The sequence below is a fragment of the Cyprinodon tularosa genome, unplaced genomic scaffold (genome assembly GCF_016077235.1).
Source record: "Cyprinodon tularosa strain WSP-4 unplaced genomic scaffold, ASM1607723v1 ctg294, whole genome shotgun sequence".
Taxonomy (NCBI): Eukaryota; Metazoa; Chordata; class Actinopteri; order Cyprinodontiformes; family Cyprinodontidae; genus Cyprinodon; species Cyprinodon tularosa.
Window position 1 is genome coordinate 1,216,613 of NW_024039001.1, and position 17,988 is coordinate 1,234,600.

Consider the following 17,988-nt stretch of genomic DNA (forward strand, 5'->3'; position numbering starts at 1 on the left):
AGTGACTGAAAGTAGAAGGGAAGGAAACATGATGAAGAAAGAGACTAAAGGAAAAACGGAAAGCCTCAGGTACTGTATGAGAATATGTACTGGAGAGGAGAAAAAGCAAAGAGCGGAAACGATGAAAGAGGGAGGATGCGGTCTACAATTTTTAACTTTGGGCAGCAATGGAGAGAAATTGAGATTTCTAGTAAATTTTCTTTTTAAAGTTGGGAAGAAAAACGGATCCATAGTTTAGATATATATTTACCTTTATCCATGTTCTGACGCTGCAGGTAAATCATTTAACTGCGCTTAATTTATTTCTACTTTCTGAGGATGAGAACTGCTGAGTACTTGATATAAATTGATTTAACACAATTCTTTTTTTAAAGTGATTAAATAAACTTCCAAAGAAGTCTCATTATTTTGACATTTAGCAAACAGAGATAATCTTTGTATTACTAACAGACCATAAATGTCAGACTGCGAGAAGAGTAAGAGAAATTTGTCTTTTTTAATACACTGAATGTAAATGTCCGGCTTTAGCTCTACACACAGCAATTATCAATAGCAACCAAATGTAACATTTATCATAAACATATCTAGTTTTTTCAGGATGTAGTGATGGCAGCTAAAAGCTCTTATGCTGACATAGCCCTTAAAGTGCTCTTAATTCAGTTATTTGGGCATTTTCATTTTTCCGGCTATAAAAAAAAAAAAAAAAAATGTAATGTTATTAACAGTACATTAACAGAATATTTTCAGCCATGTTTGAAAGATCCAGCTGGTTTTTTTTTTGTGAAAAGCACTAGATGTAAGAGCAGATTGTGTTGCACGGCAGAGATAACATAAATGGGTCTGTTTTCCATCCTTGTTTCGTTTACACTGCGGTTTTTAACAAGAAGACAAAAGCTGTTGAGAGGACATTTGGTTGTACCAATCTAAAAGTGTCTGAAACTGCTATCGCCAGCACGCTGTGCATTAAAACCATTGTGATGGTAATTCTGTCACCCCTAATGGACGATTAGATATGCTAGCAGATAGAAAGCACTCTGCATAACAATCTCTAGGTTCTAATTACCTCACCAAATGGCGTGGTTGTTCGTGTTTCTGTGGATCACAAGAGCAATAAGACACGGGAGCACGACTAGATTGAAGGTTAAAGGGAGCAGTTGCCATATTAAACGTGTCCTTCGCTGATAAAGGCCTGATGGATGAAGAGCTGCACCAATGTTCATACATCTTTCAAATAATGGCTTCTTTCAAGGATGCCTTTTAACAGCCTGAAGTCACCACTTTGCCTCTCTGTCACAAGAGACTTTTATAACTGGTTCTGCTCAACTATATAGTGGCTTACCAACACATTTATACTGTTCAAACTGTTATACATCTTATTAGTGCATTTTATTGGGATTTTGATTGATATGACAGTACAGAATAATGTATAGTTGTGCAGTAAATGGAATTGGATAGTTGTCTTTTTGAAAGCTTTCTGAAAATTTGCATGGAAGTCCACTGAGCCAATGCTCCAGTTAGAGCTACAGGTAATTTTTCAACATCTGGAAAAGTACTTCTTTAGCTTTAGATTGGTCAAACGTGGTAAGGATTGTCAATAGAAATTTTTTTCAAGTTTTAAGAAAGTTCTTAATTGGGTTTAAATCCAAACTTTGACAGGTTCATTAAAGCACTTGAATAGACTTAAGACTTCACTATCCTGCTGTAGCTTTAACTGTATGTTTACCATTTTTTCCAGGTAGATTATGAACCTCCCCTTGAAGTAATTCACTGGCTAATAAATGTTTTCTTAAAATAGTGACCTGTGTTTACTCCCATCCATTTTTCCATCAGTTGTGAGCTTTGCTCTTTGGAATAACTCGCTCTTACAGCCAATACCAAGAAACACAATTTAACACTACCTGTTTATTGCAAATCTTCTGCAAAAGATTTTTTTCATGAAAGATTTCCCCCACCTTAGCCGTGTATCTCTGCAAACCCCACAGTTGCTTTTATGAGCCAAAGTCTGCAGCATAAACAGAAAATGACCTTATTATTCACTTTTAAAAATACTCTGTATTGCTCCAGTTTGAGATTTAATATTAAATGAATCTACCTCATTATGTAGCATTATGTTTATCTCAACCAATAATCTCCATCACAAATGAAACACTAAAACAAGCTAAACAACAACCAATATATGTGTGATTAAATTAAACTGTGTTTAACTACCATTCTGTGTTGAAAGACAACTTCTCTGCTGGGAGGTAAACATTCTGGGATGGAAAGTTGGCTATAACAGCGGGACACAAAACCATGCTAAGAAAGTCTTACAATGCTTTAACAATAAAGTCATAAACTGATAACCTGGGCGGACTATTGAGCTTTACATTTCTGTAATCTTTCCTAAAAATGTTCTAAAAGTTCATTTTGTTTTTAAGAAAGAATTTTATGAAACTTGACGACCAATCTCTAACTTTCGGCCGTTACTGCTCTCTGAGCCACAGTGAATCACATGATACGGTGATCTAGCTCACTGGGAGATGGTCCATTCTACTCCCTGCAGTCACCTGATGCCAGGCTCACACAGACTAGGGTACAGCTGTGGTTCAGGCGCTGTAAGAAACCCAAAGTTGTTAGTGTGTATAGTGACATTAGTCATAGTGCAGTGCAGGTTTGTTTACAGAGGTCATGTGGAAAACCTCACAAGGTTTAGATTTTGCCAGACATCTCAGCAGTCTCATTTTAAATGCAGGAAATATACAAGCCAAACTTGAAAAGTCAGGCACCAGACAGGAAAAAAGTTCCTTTGCATTTGAGAATAAAATCAACCCACTGACTTGTGCTAACTTAACTATTGTAAAAAAAAAAAAAAGAATGGGAAAAGAAACACAAGAAACAATGAAAAACAGATATTTATGTGCACATATAATAAGTTTTGTCCTTAAAGTCGTAGGGAAATTATATTTAAATGTCAAATTATTCTGGCTTAGACATGTATATAAATGTATTCTTTATCAGACGATATTGTCCCAAAATTTATGACATTTCTATAAAAAAAAAAAGAAAAAAAAACTGTTTTAAAATCTGTGTTGATTTTTTCGTTATCTTATGCAGGCCAGTTAGTTATATGTCAGCTTGTACACCTAAATTCGGCCAATCATATATCAACGGTCATCTGTCAATCAAATTTTTTCGGTCATAGCATCTTGATTCTCTCCTCTTTTTGCATGTTTCTGCTTTCCATAGCGTTCCTTGACAGTGTTGTTTTTACATCTCCAATTTAGTGCTACTTGGTCCCAATGGAATTTCCCATTGGGAAACTTTTTTTGTATTTCCCTTATTTAACCAGGTAAACCCCGTTGTGATCTGGATCTCATTTTCAAGGGGGAGATCTGCAAGCATTAAGTTGCTAACTGGTTAGCAAGATGCTTCCTAGAAACCGGCCACAATCAAACTTGCTTGCAAACCTTCCACCACAACAATCCCGCCTTTTGATAAACAACCAATCACATTCCGTTTTCACTCGTGTAAAGTCGTGCACCACTTGGGAGAATTCATAAATGTAGCATTTGGAACGGACGTTTTCTTACGACTTTAACCTTCCAGAAAACCCACGTGAATGAAATTAAATGTTCCTACCCATGTGAACTTTTGTTCTCGTAACTGCTGTTCTGTTAGCGGGAGCCACAGCTTAGCTGCTAACAGCACGAGTATGCACTTCCGAAATATTGAGATGTACAGCAATGTTCATATTTATTCTAACATTTCAACACATAAAATTCTTTTTAAGTGGTCGTAGTTGTCTAATCCGCCTAATGCATTTAGACCTAATGTTCACTTTACCCAACTTGTAAGTTTACATCTTGGTGTGTCTGCAGTTGGTCTGTACGCTTTTCCATTTTCAACTGATTGGTTTGAACATGACTCCGAGTCGATCATCGGGGTATTGTTCTGTTAACCAAACCCTGCATTAAACTGCTCCAAAGCTTTCTCCTTGTTTGGTTTTCATGATGCTGTTTATTTATTAAGACTCTAACAAACCTCTGAGGTGTATACAGAACAGCTGGATGTACGCTGAGAGGAATTTACACACAGAAAGAGTTTGTTGTTTTTATATTTTCCACCTTGTTTGCCCATGGCTAAGTTGTTTGGGCTGGTTAGATGCTGTTCTGTTACTTTTCTGAGCTACTGTTTTTTTAATACTTTTCTTCTCTTTTCTTCCTTTCAGAAAAAATCCCTGAAAAGAATCTTAACATCAGTTTGGATATCAATTAGAAACCAAAAAACTAATCTGCAAAGAAAATTTGAAAAAAGAAAAAGATAACACATTCTTTATTTTATTCTCATCCAACATTCTCTGTTAGTGTCAAAAAAATGTTGAATTTCAGTGTTTCTTATAGTCTTAATTCTAACCATAATGTGTTTATTTATGTATAGCTAAGTACTTGTAAACACTCAAGATATTGTTTGTGGTAATACAAATGAAATGAATACACTTTGTGCAGATATTAACTTTAGTTTATGTAGACTTCTTTTAAAAAGGGTAAATCATAGCTATAGTGCAGGAAATAATAGTTTGATGTTTGAAGCCATAATTGACTGGACTTTATGGCCTTTTTAACTTATACAGTGCATTATACTTGCATTAAGATAATTGTTTCAGCTTTTAGAATCTAGTGGGAATTTAGACAGAGGATGGATGTCAGATAAGTTAGAAACTTGACATTTAGAAAGCATGACCATCTCGCATTAAATACGAAATACTCGTGAGTTTTTATGTTGGTTTAGTTGAGTCTTGCTTACGTTTTGTAGAGCAATGATTGTTTGGATAGTTAAAAGTTATCAGAAGACACCCAACAGTTGGTTTGCTTTTTAATATGAATGAAGTTTCATGTTTGACCTTTTTTTTCTGAAAACAGAATGTTAAAAAGCGGCCGCTACATTTCAGAGTAGACTTTATCTTTTTTAAGTTCAATAAAAGGTGATTTGATTTTCCTCCAAAACATAATAAATTTTTTTCAGAGAGAAATTAAAAGCATTTTATGCAGATAAATACTTGAAGAAATCATCAGTATAAATGTGTTATAAGATTTGCAGCCTGTTTTCAAGGATAAACTAATTATTTGTCCATCTTTGCCCCAATAAAGATTTGATATGATTCATACATACTCTAACAATGTGGAAATACCTAAAAACAGTATCATTTACTGTAGTTTGCATGGCAGGAATGTTCACACCCTATGGTCTTTTTCACATTTCATCTTATTCCCACCGACCTTACTCTTTTCATCTGAGTTTTGATCAACCAACACAAAGTTGTGCACAGCTGTGTGGTGGACAGGAAATTACTTTTAAATCCAGCTGTTTCATGAGGTCCTCCGCGAATTGCAAGAGAACATTAGTGAACAAAAAACATCATGATGGCCAAAAACCATGATAAACAGCCCAGGATCAAAATAGTGGAGAGGCTTCAACCAGGACCAAGTTAGGAAATACAACACCAAAGCTTTAGACATCCCACCAAGCTCTGAAAGCAAAAACACACAAAAAACACTTAAATGGACAGGCCAGGCAAAAAAAAGCAAAATTCAAGGAGGAAATTGATTTCAGCTCAGGGACATTGCTGCTTTCCACTAGCCATATAGGAAAATGCTGACCACTATTTGAAAGACTGTGCTCTGCTCTGGGGACTCAGTTCCACAATATTGAGTAAGATCCACACTAAACCTGTGCATATGCCAAAAAGAAAATGGTGTACGCCCCCAAATTAGATTTATAAACCATGCACACACCCAGCAGCATGCAGTTTTCCATTATACAACATGCTGTAGCTCAGGGTGGGGCGGTTGTGAGATGGTTTTCACAGTCATTCTGACATGATCCCTGAGGTATATGGAGGGCTGAGAATATAATGGAATACATTAAAGTGAATGTTCTATGAAATAAGTTAATGTACCATAAAATGAATAGACATAAAATTAATTAATTTATCTAATACACAATTCAAATAATGGATATGCACTTAAATTGCACAATGTACCTTTGAATTATACAAAAAATGATTAATTAAATAATTAGATGTTGTTAAAAAATTAAAATGAAAATATTTACTTTATATTTAAACATAAATATAGAGATAAGTAATTATATGTAATCGTAGAAGGGAGCTAATCTGTTGCATTGCTATTTTTGGGGATATGGGCTGAAGTGTTTTTGAAGTCCTGCTCTAGCTGAAGCTGAGTGTCGGTCTCAAGGTTCTGCTCCATTTTCTGCCCCCTACATGCCCACATTTATCCAGAAATGGTCAAAGCAAAGCACCTTAGGAATGTCATCAAATGAGACAGCATATCAATGCAATATGATGGTTAAGACGCACAGAGGAAAGAGTGAAACAAAGCAGTTTACATTAGGCAGAAATTGATGTGTTGGTGAGTGAGATCGATAGTCCAAAATGTATGTTGGGTTACCATGGTAGTGTTATGACTTGGGTTGAAAGAATTAGTTAGATTAATCATGATCAATTGATTATTGAAATAATCTTCAGCTAATTTAGTAATCGATTAATAGTTACCTGGAGTATAGAGACTCTGAACGTGCCTTTAGCTGACAAAGCGAGGCACTCACAGAAGGGCAGTAATAATATCAAAATTAAAAAAAAAATCTATATATGTACATTTTGCATTAAAGACACAAAAAAAAAATCTTCTGTTAATATGCTCTATTCAATACTCATCAAGTGGAAAAGTTTTAGTTACAGCTTTTTTAATTTTGTAAAAAAAATCTTATTTAAGAAAAATTTGGCTATCCGATTATTAATCGAAAAAAAATACTCAACTGATTAATTAATTTGCTAAATAATATTAGTTGCAGCCCAAGTTGTTAAGTATAAAAGAAAGTGCTGTGATTGCAAAGTGTCCATTATCTGATATACGGACTAGTCGTATTAAAGTAATCCAAGCTGGTAGGCAGTGTTACATTTTGAGCTGGCTGGGATATGACAGACTGATGGATAATTTGAAAGGATTGTTTTGTTCTAAAAAGTGGCTTCAGGCAGAAAGTTAATTAATTATTGATTATGTTTAACACCTGTGGGCTAATCTGGACTGGTGAGAGCTGGTTGCCTGGAACCCCAGAGTAGTTAACAGCTGCAAATGTAAAAAAAATAAAAATAAAAAATCTTGATAAGTAGCACTTCCTGCTATCTACAAAAAGTAAAACGGGCAAAAAATATACATGTTTTCATTACGTCAGCTTATTATAGCTTACCTCTGTTCAACCACATCATACAATAATCTTCAGCTTGTTTTCTAAGGAAATCCAGCATAACTAATAATTTAACTTTATTGATCTCACATTGGAATAATTTACCTCTGCATTTAACCCATCCCCTTGGGGAGCAGTGGGTTGACATTGTGGGGCACCTTGGGAGCAGTGTGGGGTTAAGGGTCTTGCTCAGAGACTCAGAGTGGCAGTCTGTTGGAGTGGGCTCGAACTCAGAACCTCAGGTTCCATGCGCTATGTCCTAACCACTACCCCGCCCTCGCCATATAGATTTAGCTCAGGATAACCTGAGCCTATAAGCTTTATCAGAAAGGAAAGTTTTAAATCTACCCTTCAAAGTATACAGGGTGTCTGCCTCACAGACTAAAACTGGTAGTTGGTTCCACAGCAGAGGAGCCTGATAACTTAAAGATCTCTCTCCCATTCTATTTATAGAAATTCTAGGAACCACTAGTAAACCTGCAGATTGAGAGTGAAGTGCTCTGTTAGGAAGATATAGAACAATCAGATCTCTGATATCAGATGGAGCTTGGCCATTTAAGGCTTTATATGCGAGAAGGAGGATTTAAATTTTTACTTGTGGTGTTGGTTATTTTTTCAGCAGGACAAGAACGCTGGTCAGATGTAGGGCAGAATAGCATGCATCAAAGCAAACCCATGTACTACACTGGCACAGTCAAAGGCCTGACCAAAATCAGATTAGGAAGGCTTGTGATTTAATATGCGTAGGGATTCACTGACCACTTTAACTGAACTTGATCTATTTGGCAAAAGTAAGTGCAGAAATTTAATTTGGCAAATGCGCAAAGCTAGTTAAGACATACCCTCAAAACCCTGCAGCTATTGTTGAAATAGAAGGTGATTCTGCATGTATATATTTCTGTTTTGATTGATAGAGCTGAATAAACAAGCTCCAGGTAAAACTGTATATGTTTAAAACCCAGAAATGATATGTTCATGTTGCTACTTTGTGGAGGTCTCATGAAAAGTCATTTATACTTTTATTTTTGTGACTGGTACACTATGAATTGTTGAGAAAATAAAGAGTTTTGAATAGAAAGCAGAGTGTACTGGATTTAGTCCACTTAATTTGAATTGGTGATGTTGGTTTAAATTCTCATTTTGACTCTAGAGATCTGAAGCCAACCGTCATTCAAATCTCTCACCGTCTACCAGTTTATGAAGAATTTATGCTATTTAGAGCTTTCGTTCAATAACTACATTAAAGCTACATAAGGTTGCTTTGTAGAACTGGTCTGGATCTTGATCAAAATTTCTCATAATTCAGAGCAGAATCATAAGAGGCTATGTGGGACGTACCTTAGCCTCAGCCTTATAAAACTTAGTTTTCTACAGTGTTGAAGAAAGGAGGAGCTGTCTATGTAGTTTCATATCAGATGGTTTGCTGAATTATTCATCCAATATCCTCTTTGATTAAATGTTTTTAATAACTTTCCCTTCGTTTCTCATCATCTTGTCTCTTCTTTCCACAGGTAATGAGTTATTGTACCGTAACCGAGATGGCGACGTTGTCAAGTACAACATCGACACGGATGAGCAAACTGTCTTGGTTCATAACAAGAAGTTTGTAAGTCTTTTTTTTTTTTTTTCTTTAAGGATTATTATTCTGACGAGACAGAATTGCTGTCAGTTTCTGCCCTTAAACTTAATCCCAACTGTGTTACTTTGGGTCAGCAAATCAAACCTAATGCAGCTCCTTCGCTTGGAAAATTCAATCAAACGATGCATCATTTCTGTGAAATGTGATCCGAATATGTAGGCAGACGTCAAGATAGCTGATATAATAACATTATATCAGCTATAATATTGCGAAGCCCAAGTGCAAAGATTAATGTGGCCCCCATTAACGGCTGAAGCAAGGCAATCTGTCAAAGGCAGGCATTTAAGGACAAGTTTAATGAAAACAGCACGCATGGCTAAAGATGTGTTATTGTTTTGCTTTCTGCACTGAAATCTCACTTTAATTCACAGGAAATGTACAAAGCCAGCAGGTATGAGGTGTCCCCTGACTTGAAGCATGTGCTGCTGGCCTACAACGTTGCAGCGGTGAGCTTCTCATTTGTTTTCTTGTTTGTTTTTTCTGAGTTGGCAAACTGACAGCCAAATATTTCAGACGCTTCAGGAGAGAGGAGCGGGGTGGGGAGTAATTATGGCGAGTTGTGAAAGCTTGCTGCACACAGGCAAGGCGGAGGTGGGAGGGCTTATGTTCGGTTTTTGGGGGAGTGGGGAGCACAGCTGAGCGGAACTGTGGCGAAGGTGGCAGAAACACAAACGACCCCCTCGGCGGCACATGGGGCTGGAAGAGAAGCAGATGAGATTGACGGCAAGAGCAGGAAGCAGTGGCTGGGAATACATCATTTCTCTACGCTTTTTGAATCAAGTAACCCACGACTGCATTTGGCCTGGCAGCGCCGTGATATGGATCAAAGCCTCTCGCCTCCTAATATAGCCGCATCAGATATATTGAATCATTCACCTGCTTACCTGCTGTTTGCTTGTCCTCCCTCTATTCTGCTGCAGCCAGCATATTTGTTCCTGTTACTCTGAAAGATGCCTACAGATATATAATCTGGTGTTATTGCCTGAGATGAATAGCGAATATTATGACAAACAGGATCCTGTTGTACTGTTTGTATTTGCATTTATTATCCAGCTGAACTCCCCATCAATTTGATAGATGACAGTCCTTCTTCCAGTATGCTCACTGCAGCAGCACACCGTGACATATTTATGTATTCTCTCTCTTCAACATGTAGGATGGATCTAATACCTACTAAATAACGTGATTGAGTGCTGAGACGTATGTCACTCTTCCTAGTTAAAATGTTAAAGTGTCTCTTGCAGAAAAGGAACTCAGATTAGTGCAAATTTGATGATAATTAACAAAAATTGTAATAAAAATGTATAACAAGCTGTTTAATATCTTTAGTGTTCGGATTAGATCCTATTCAATGCAACCAGCGTTAAAGTCTGTTCAGTAAATCAACTCTTTTACTTTTTTAGGAGATTTTTGTTTTTTAGATTACCACTTGTGACATCTGTAGATGATCTTGTTATTGTGCAACAGGTTTTACATTCTGTTGTGCCAATAACTTTGAAACTACAACCAAAATTATAGATCTAGTGTCTTTCCGAGGCATTTATACCCTAAACGTTTAAACTGCACGGTACGACCAGAGACTTTGATTTTATGTGTTGAAACAACACGGTGCACTGCACAATTTGGAAATGGAAGACACAGGGTAGAGGGCAAACCTGATTATCAGGTCAATCTTGAGCAAAGTTTGAAGCAAAGCAGCCATTAACGTTTTAAAGACTTCTACTTTTGTTACAAAAAAGGGCTCATACTGCATTCTAAATAAGTCATCTTTTCTTAAAATAAATGCATTTGTTCTTGAATTGAGGTGGTAAGTGAGACACTTTACTAGTGAAACAAGACAATATACATTTAAAATAAGGAAAAACTATTGTCTTATTTCAAGTACATATTACCTAATTATCTTATTTTAGAGTAAAAATACTCGCTCCACTGGGAAATCATCCTATTTACCTGCTTAAATTAAGGGTAAATGCACTTAATTTAAGAAATTTGTTTTTATTTCTATATCATTTTTGCAGTGTAAGGCAGTCTGTAGCTAAGGGTGAGACAAGGTAAGCTACAGTATACCTGCAACTTAAGGCTTGTTCCTCAGTTGACAGTCTTGGTACCATTTCTATATATGATGGATGTGCTTCCTAACCCAAAGCAGAGGAAACATTCAGGCTGTTCTACCTGTAGCACTCAAACCCATTTTGTGCTTTCCTGGAGCAGCTTGATAACGCTGAAGCTGAAGCATTTTATTGGCATGGGAGTGGTGTTGGTTCTTCTCTGCTAGTTCAAGGACAATTAGTAAAAAAAAAAGTCTTCCCATGGGCCAACAGTCATGGTGGACCAAATTGTGTTAACATAAATGTGCCAGTGGTGTCAATTATTTCAAATCTAACAGAAATAATTGTAGAACTTGCAAAGACTTGATATTTAGAGGGTACTGATCAGCATATTTCAGCGAAGTGTGCAACATTGCATTCAAATTTGCCCCCACTTTATCTTTTTTATCTCTCTATATGTATTTTTAAATAATTTTTGTTTTGTGTATGGGTAAATATAACTCAGTTACAGTGAATATGTACAAAGGACACTGCTATGTTCTCGTACATTTATGTATTTACTTGCAAAGATGAAAAAAAAAAAACAACGAATACAATGAAAGAACGTAATTTGTCCCCACTGCACTGAAATTCACAATGTTACACTTAATTTTATCGCTGCTACGCTGAAATTCAGGACACTACACTCGTTTTTATGAGTCATAACATCTAGGCTCCCTTGCCCTCAGGGCTGTGTTCCACCATATTTCAGCACAAACACTGGCTACACCGAAATTAGGCCAATGCACTGACTTTTATCGAGCAAAACAGCTGTGGAAACTGTTTTTAAAATCATTTACATCCGTCTTTGCACATATACTTGAGAAAAGGGCTTTGAAAATGTGACCCCTGCTCCCTTCAGACTCTCATTGACTCACACTTAGCACTTGCAGACAGGTGAACACAGACAGCCAGCTTTGAAAGCATGGGAGAAGATTACCAAATGGGTGGTCTGTCAAGCCACACCAAGTAATCAGAGTGTTTTTTTTTTTGTTTGTTTGTTTTTTTTTTTATACCCAGTAATATACAGCTGCAAGCGGATCAGAGAGAACGTGTCTGGGTCAATGCAAAAAAATATAAAAGGGATATGAAAAAGACAAGATTTACAGAGAAAAGGATTGGGTCTAATTACACACACATACAGAGAGACACACTAATTAAAAACCTCTGATGAAAACCCTGGATTTATATGTTAAAAGCATACAATTTAAAATGGCTGTGCTTTTTATTAAGAGCATATCAGAATATGAAGGATGAACTGTTATATTCCTGAAGGATTAAATATGATCTTGCAAGCATTGTGACTTTATTCAACTTAAACTACTGCAGTAAAAAAATACTAATTTAAATGTTGAAGGGATGGCAATTCGCTCTTTTACTTACATCAAACATGTTAGAGTTTATAGAAATGATTTTCTGTTTTATAGAACCATTTTAAAAAACATTGTAGATATCCTCTTTCTCCTTGTTTTATTCATGATCCGCTCTGTGTCTCTGAAGGATTTATTAGTGTTAATCCTGTTTGTGTTTTTTTTAATCTCAAACAAAACACTGGTCCAGTATAACCTTGGTGGACTTTTAATACTTTAATTAGCTTAACAAAAGGACATAAAACAGTTTCTTGCCAATGGTTTAAACTAAGTACTTTTTGTTCCCTCCCTTTGCAGGTGTACCAGTATTCTTATACAGCCTTTTACATCATCTGCAGTCTGGAGACTCCGTAAGTGAACCTTAGATGGATTTTTTATTTTAGATAATATCTAACCTGAATTTCTCTTACAAATAAAACTGACCTGTGAATCACCTAAAAATTCATTGTTTACTTCTATTTTACATATGAAGCCCAAAGAGTATCATCTAATCTGTGGCACAAACCACAGCTTATCCATGTTTTCCAGCATTTTATAGCTATAAGAAACCATCCTGTAATGAAAAGACCCACTTTTAGGATGTAAACAAGAAAACAGTTCAGATTTTTTGCATTCTTAGTTTCTTGGATTTGTGATCTGAGCCTAGCCTTGCTTTACAAGCTGGATTGTCATGAGATCTGAGTTTTCAGTCTCAAAACAAATCCATCTTGAAAGACTCCCACTAATACGTCCATCTCATAACCACCAGTGGGTCACACCAATGACATGCCAGCCGAGGTTTTTTGGGGCGGGACATGTAGGAATGACGACGGTCAAAAGGGCCTGGCCGGGGCATTATAAACATGGCTATGCTGGAGGACTCACCTATCAATACCGTAATTGACTCGGTTTTAGCTAAAATAATGAACATTTCTCATTTAAAAAGGAACAAAGGGAAGCACTTTGTGCATTTGTAGATGGGAAAGGTCATGTCGGCCTCGGCAGATGGCCGCTCACACTGAGCCTGGTTCTGCTGGAGGTTTCTTCCTGTTAAAAGGGAGTTTTTCCTCTCCACTGTCGCTACAAGCATGCTTAGTGTGAGGGATTGTATTTGAATCAATGAGTCAATGCAATCAACTGGTTTTCCTTAGATAGAAAACTTTGTATCAACTTGACTGTATGATCTGGTTGAACTGTAAAGTGCCTTGAGATGACATGTGTTGTGAATTTGGCGCTATATAAATAAACTGAATTGAATTGAATTGAATGATTAGCAGCATATATTTTGCTGAGAGCATATTATGGAAGCTCTAAGTATTGCACTAAATGTCCCTCCGTTTTGCCAACAGACTGAACAGTAGCCATCCAAGTTTGATAACGTAGAATTCAACTCAGTTTTACACCTATTATTCTGGCTACTGCCAGGTTAATCTGAGCCTGTAAGGCAATGAAAATAAACATCCCACCCCCAAAGTATTATAAGTCATTTTTATGCAATGAGCATAAGTCAAAAGTCTGCTTGTGCTTTTTCTTTGTGACTCCACCTCATCCCTAAATACAAGGATTGTGCCTTTTCCCCACAGTCTTACAGTTCAACACTGCATTCAATTTGTTGCCGTAAATTCTTTTATTTCTGTTTTTTTTTTTTTTTTTTTTTTTTGTTTGCTGTTAACCAGCTCCATTGAATTTAGGTGCAATTTGGGGGTGTGGTTACTTCTGTTTCTAATGAGGGCCCCACTGCATCATCCAACATTTCTTTGTGCAAATGATTTGCCGGTGTGCATGACATTTTTTGTGACATTGAGAGTGTTGATCTACAATTTAGAAGCAAGTAACTGCACACGATGCACATAGAAGCTGTGGCCCTAAAAACCCTTGAGTACCTTACTTGGAGTTCTGCCAGTCCAATGTTAAGGTTGCTGCCTCACCTTGCTTCATGCGGGACCCACAGAGCGACACACTGTTTTAATTAGTCGTAAACTTAACCTTAGGGAACTCTAGTAAACAAACTCAGCAACAAAAGTTGATTTAATCTAAATGTTGAGCACTTAAAATGCCTGAAGGGAAAAATACAAATAAGTGAAGCTCTGCAGACTTTTACTCCTTGCAGCTGTACTTCCTTTTTTCTTTTTGCATACAACCCTAATACAAGACTTGCTTTTTTCCTTTGCTATTTCGTTTGACTCTTAATTTTAATAAACAGAATATATGATACTACTTTTAATTTAGTACATTAAATCTTTAAAATGAAGAAGTGACCACATTTAAAAAGGCAAAGATGAAATGTCATTTATAGATGCCCAATAACACAATATTTAAAGAACTCCACGCTAAATCTTTGTGATCTTGTAATATTTTCTAATCAAAGGATGTTGAAACTTGAAACCATTTCAAATCTCAATTAAAGGATCTGTTTTGTTTTGTTTTTTTCCTACACAATGGTCCAGTGAGATTAGTCTTTTATGAAGTCTTTCCACAGATTTTAGAATTTATATCCCAAAGGTATTGATTTGTTCCCCTCTGATGTATAGGATATACAGTAGTATACATATTAGTATGAATGTATAGGATATAATGTGCTGCCACCCTGTGGTACTGTCCTCTATAAATGCACCTGCACATCTCTGCGGGTGACCTCATTCATTGTGAGCTGCAGACAAAGACAAGACATCGGCATCCCGTCTAATTCAGCAGCCTGCACAGGACAGCGCTGTTCCCAATAAGGAGAGGTGACACCCTTACACGGTGTGGGTATTTATGGAGACACTTAAACCTTTGTTCAAAGATGTCCCACACTTGCTCTGCTGCTGCTGCTGCTGCAGTGCTGGGAGTACACAGCCATCGTGTCTGTTTAGGTGTCTTGACTTCATGTCTCCCTCTGTGTTTTTGTTCCCTAGAGAGACATGGAACCTGAACCCCCCAGAGGTGCGAAATGCTCAGCTGCAGTTTGCAGGATGGGGACCCCAGGATCAACAACTGGTAAGAGATGAAAACTTCTCTAATTGTTTGTCAAAAACTTAAATGTTCAAGTAGTTTAAAAAGTGAGGTTGAAAGTTTTCTTGATGCATACAGCAAAAAAAATGATGCCCTTTACTGTTTTTGTACTGTTTTATTAGAAAATCAAACTTATTTAATTAAGAAAAGGGGTTTCCTTTGGGATTAGATATTGGCTGGTTTGTCAAAGGAGTTAGTGTATTAATTAAAAACATACTGTGCTCCTATTCTAGTTGCAGGACAAAATACATATTTTCTTTATTAACTGAATAAAATATTTTGTATTATTTTTGACGGAGCCTTTTAATTATGATTCTCTTCGTCTTTGAATCTTAATGTTTTCTGTTTGTTATTTTCATCGTGTTTTGTGTTTGTGTATTTTAAAGTTTTTTAAATATCAATTAACTTTGCTAGAGGAACTTTTCCGCATTTTTTACGATGAAACATAAACTTTTATAATTATTTTATGTCCATGGCCATTGTTTTGTGTGGCTAATTCAGGTTTGCTAGTCAGTATTTTATAATAAACACAGATAGATTAAAAAAAAATGTATCCTGAATAAAATTCTGTTGTGGTGAAGCCATTTCAGGTCAGTCTTTGTTAGCCATTTCGACACAGCGTAGGTGGTATTTAAACATAAACTGACTATTTTTATGTGGATTTACTTTCACATTTCACTTTGAAACTTATTTCAGTGAATGTATTTATCTGTTAGTTTGTCACAATATTTGTCTAAAAATTAAGCATTGCAGGGGTACAATGGGCCCAACATATACAGATGATAGTCCAGCTCTGACTTCCTGACCTAAGACCTATGCTGACCACTTCCAAAGAGATTGCCCTTTGTTTGGTGTGAATTATGTTGAAATCTGAGATTTCTTAAAGTTGTAGGTAAACGGCCGTTCCAACCGTTGCATTTCCGAATTCTCCCGAGCAAATAAAGTAAATGTGATTTGTCCCTTATCAAGAGGGCGGGATTGGAAGGTTCGTAAGCAAGTTTTATTGTGACCAGTTTCTCCGAAGCATCTTGCTGACCAGTTAGCAACTTCCCAATGGAAAATTCCATTGGGACCAGGTAGCACTAAATTGGTGACTTACCAACGACACTGTATAACTAATGGCCTGCATAAGATCACAGAAAAAAAATACAGATTTTAAGACAAGATTTTTTTTTTAATTAAAATTTTTTTAAATTTTGGCACAATATTGTCTGATAAAGAGAACATTTATATACATGTTTAAGCCAGAATGATTTGACATTTAAATATGATCTCCTGCAACTTGAATCAAAAGAATCACAGTACTTGCTTTGCTGCTGGGATGGAATTACCATGTTATGTAGATGTAGTTTGTTCAAGAAAGCTGTGTAGATATATCGGCGGTGACTTAGCGATTTGATTTAACACCAAAAGAAGAAAGGCAACTCTGCAGAAACAAAGGGGAGGCTCCATTATTTCTGCTTGTGCCTTTAAAGTTGCCGGTTCGGTGATAAATTGTGAAATGAGGTCTGCAAACTGAAGTCTGTTTCAAATAATAGTATTTTAGTCCAATGTCTTTGGGAACAAACTAGGGATTAGCTTTTCAGCTTCTTATTAGCAAAAGAGACATTGATAAGATGATCATGCATTTATCTGAAGTGGAAAGAGTTGAAAGGTAATAAAATATTAATGTTAAGAAACATTCCATCATCCCTAACATAATTATTAGGGTTGATGGAAATAGGAAGAGGCCTATTTGAAAATTCTGCAGAATGAAGGGCACTGTTTATTTTTGCAGTATTTTTTATTTTCATAGGAACCAGAAAACATGATCAAATACCTTTATCTCTACATTTCTAAAACCTACTCTAAACTCTCTGTAAAATGCACTCACAGGACATTTAAATAACAATTATTTAAATGGTGCAATTTCACTTCCGAATTCTACCAAGAATTCACACCAAGAAGTTAAACTTATTCTTAATGTACAGCTGTCTTCAAACCTAAAGGATGAAACTCATAAAAAGCTTTTTCTTTTAGAAAAGCTGAGAGCCATCTGCTTCTCGACCCTAAAGGACACAAGCAGAGACTTTGAGAACAAACTTAATGGTGCAGTAAGGTGATTCTTTTCTTAAACAATCTAACATTAAAGAAGAAATTTATTTTAAAGTTCAGGATGGCTTCAGGACTTTTTTGTTGTTTTGTTTGTTTTTTGTCATATTGACATTGTTGTGGTGTCCTATAAGAGAAAGATTTTTTTCTGGCCACCATTTCCACCTTTACTGAATCATAAACACATTTGAACCAAATAGGAGAGTTTTTAGAAATGGTTAATGTTAAATTTCTCGTTTGAAGATGAGCTTCATCGTTCTAATGTTATCTCCCATCTGCTGAGCCTAGTGTGCAACTCAAAGGTCAAGAGAACATTCAATAAACAGTGGATATTGTCACTGGAAGTGCTTTGCACTGATCTAATAGATATACATTACCTGCTGTAAGTTGGTCATTCCAGCGAAGCCATATACTTGTTGGAAGTCTTCCAAGTAATTGTTTTCTTGTATATACACACACAAACACACACACACAAATGTTAAGCTTTAGTCAGTATTAAGTTATTTGAGGTTTTTAAGCCAAGACTCACTGCTTGTGTTTAGTTATGTTATCAAATCTGCTGGGAAATTAAAATATTCATAGGTAA

General features: G+C 36.2%; 1 protein-coding gene across 1 annotated transcript in view; it reads left to right on the forward strand.

Moving 5' to 3' along the window:
* dpp6a (dipeptidyl-peptidase 6a) overlaps positions 1-17,988 on the forward strand; it is a 304,855-nt gene that overhangs the window by 227,273 nt on the left and 59,594 nt on the right. Inside the window, exons 4-7 of the mRNA XM_038291115.1 lie at positions 8,754-8,848; positions 9,253-9,327; positions 12,636-12,688; positions 15,215-15,296. Coding sequence (XP_038147043.1) covers positions 8,754-8,848; positions 9,253-9,327; positions 12,636-12,688; positions 15,215-15,296 — 305 coding nt within the window. The remainder of the gene's footprint in view (positions 1-8,753; positions 8,849-9,252; positions 9,328-12,635; positions 12,689-15,214; positions 15,297-17,988) is intronic.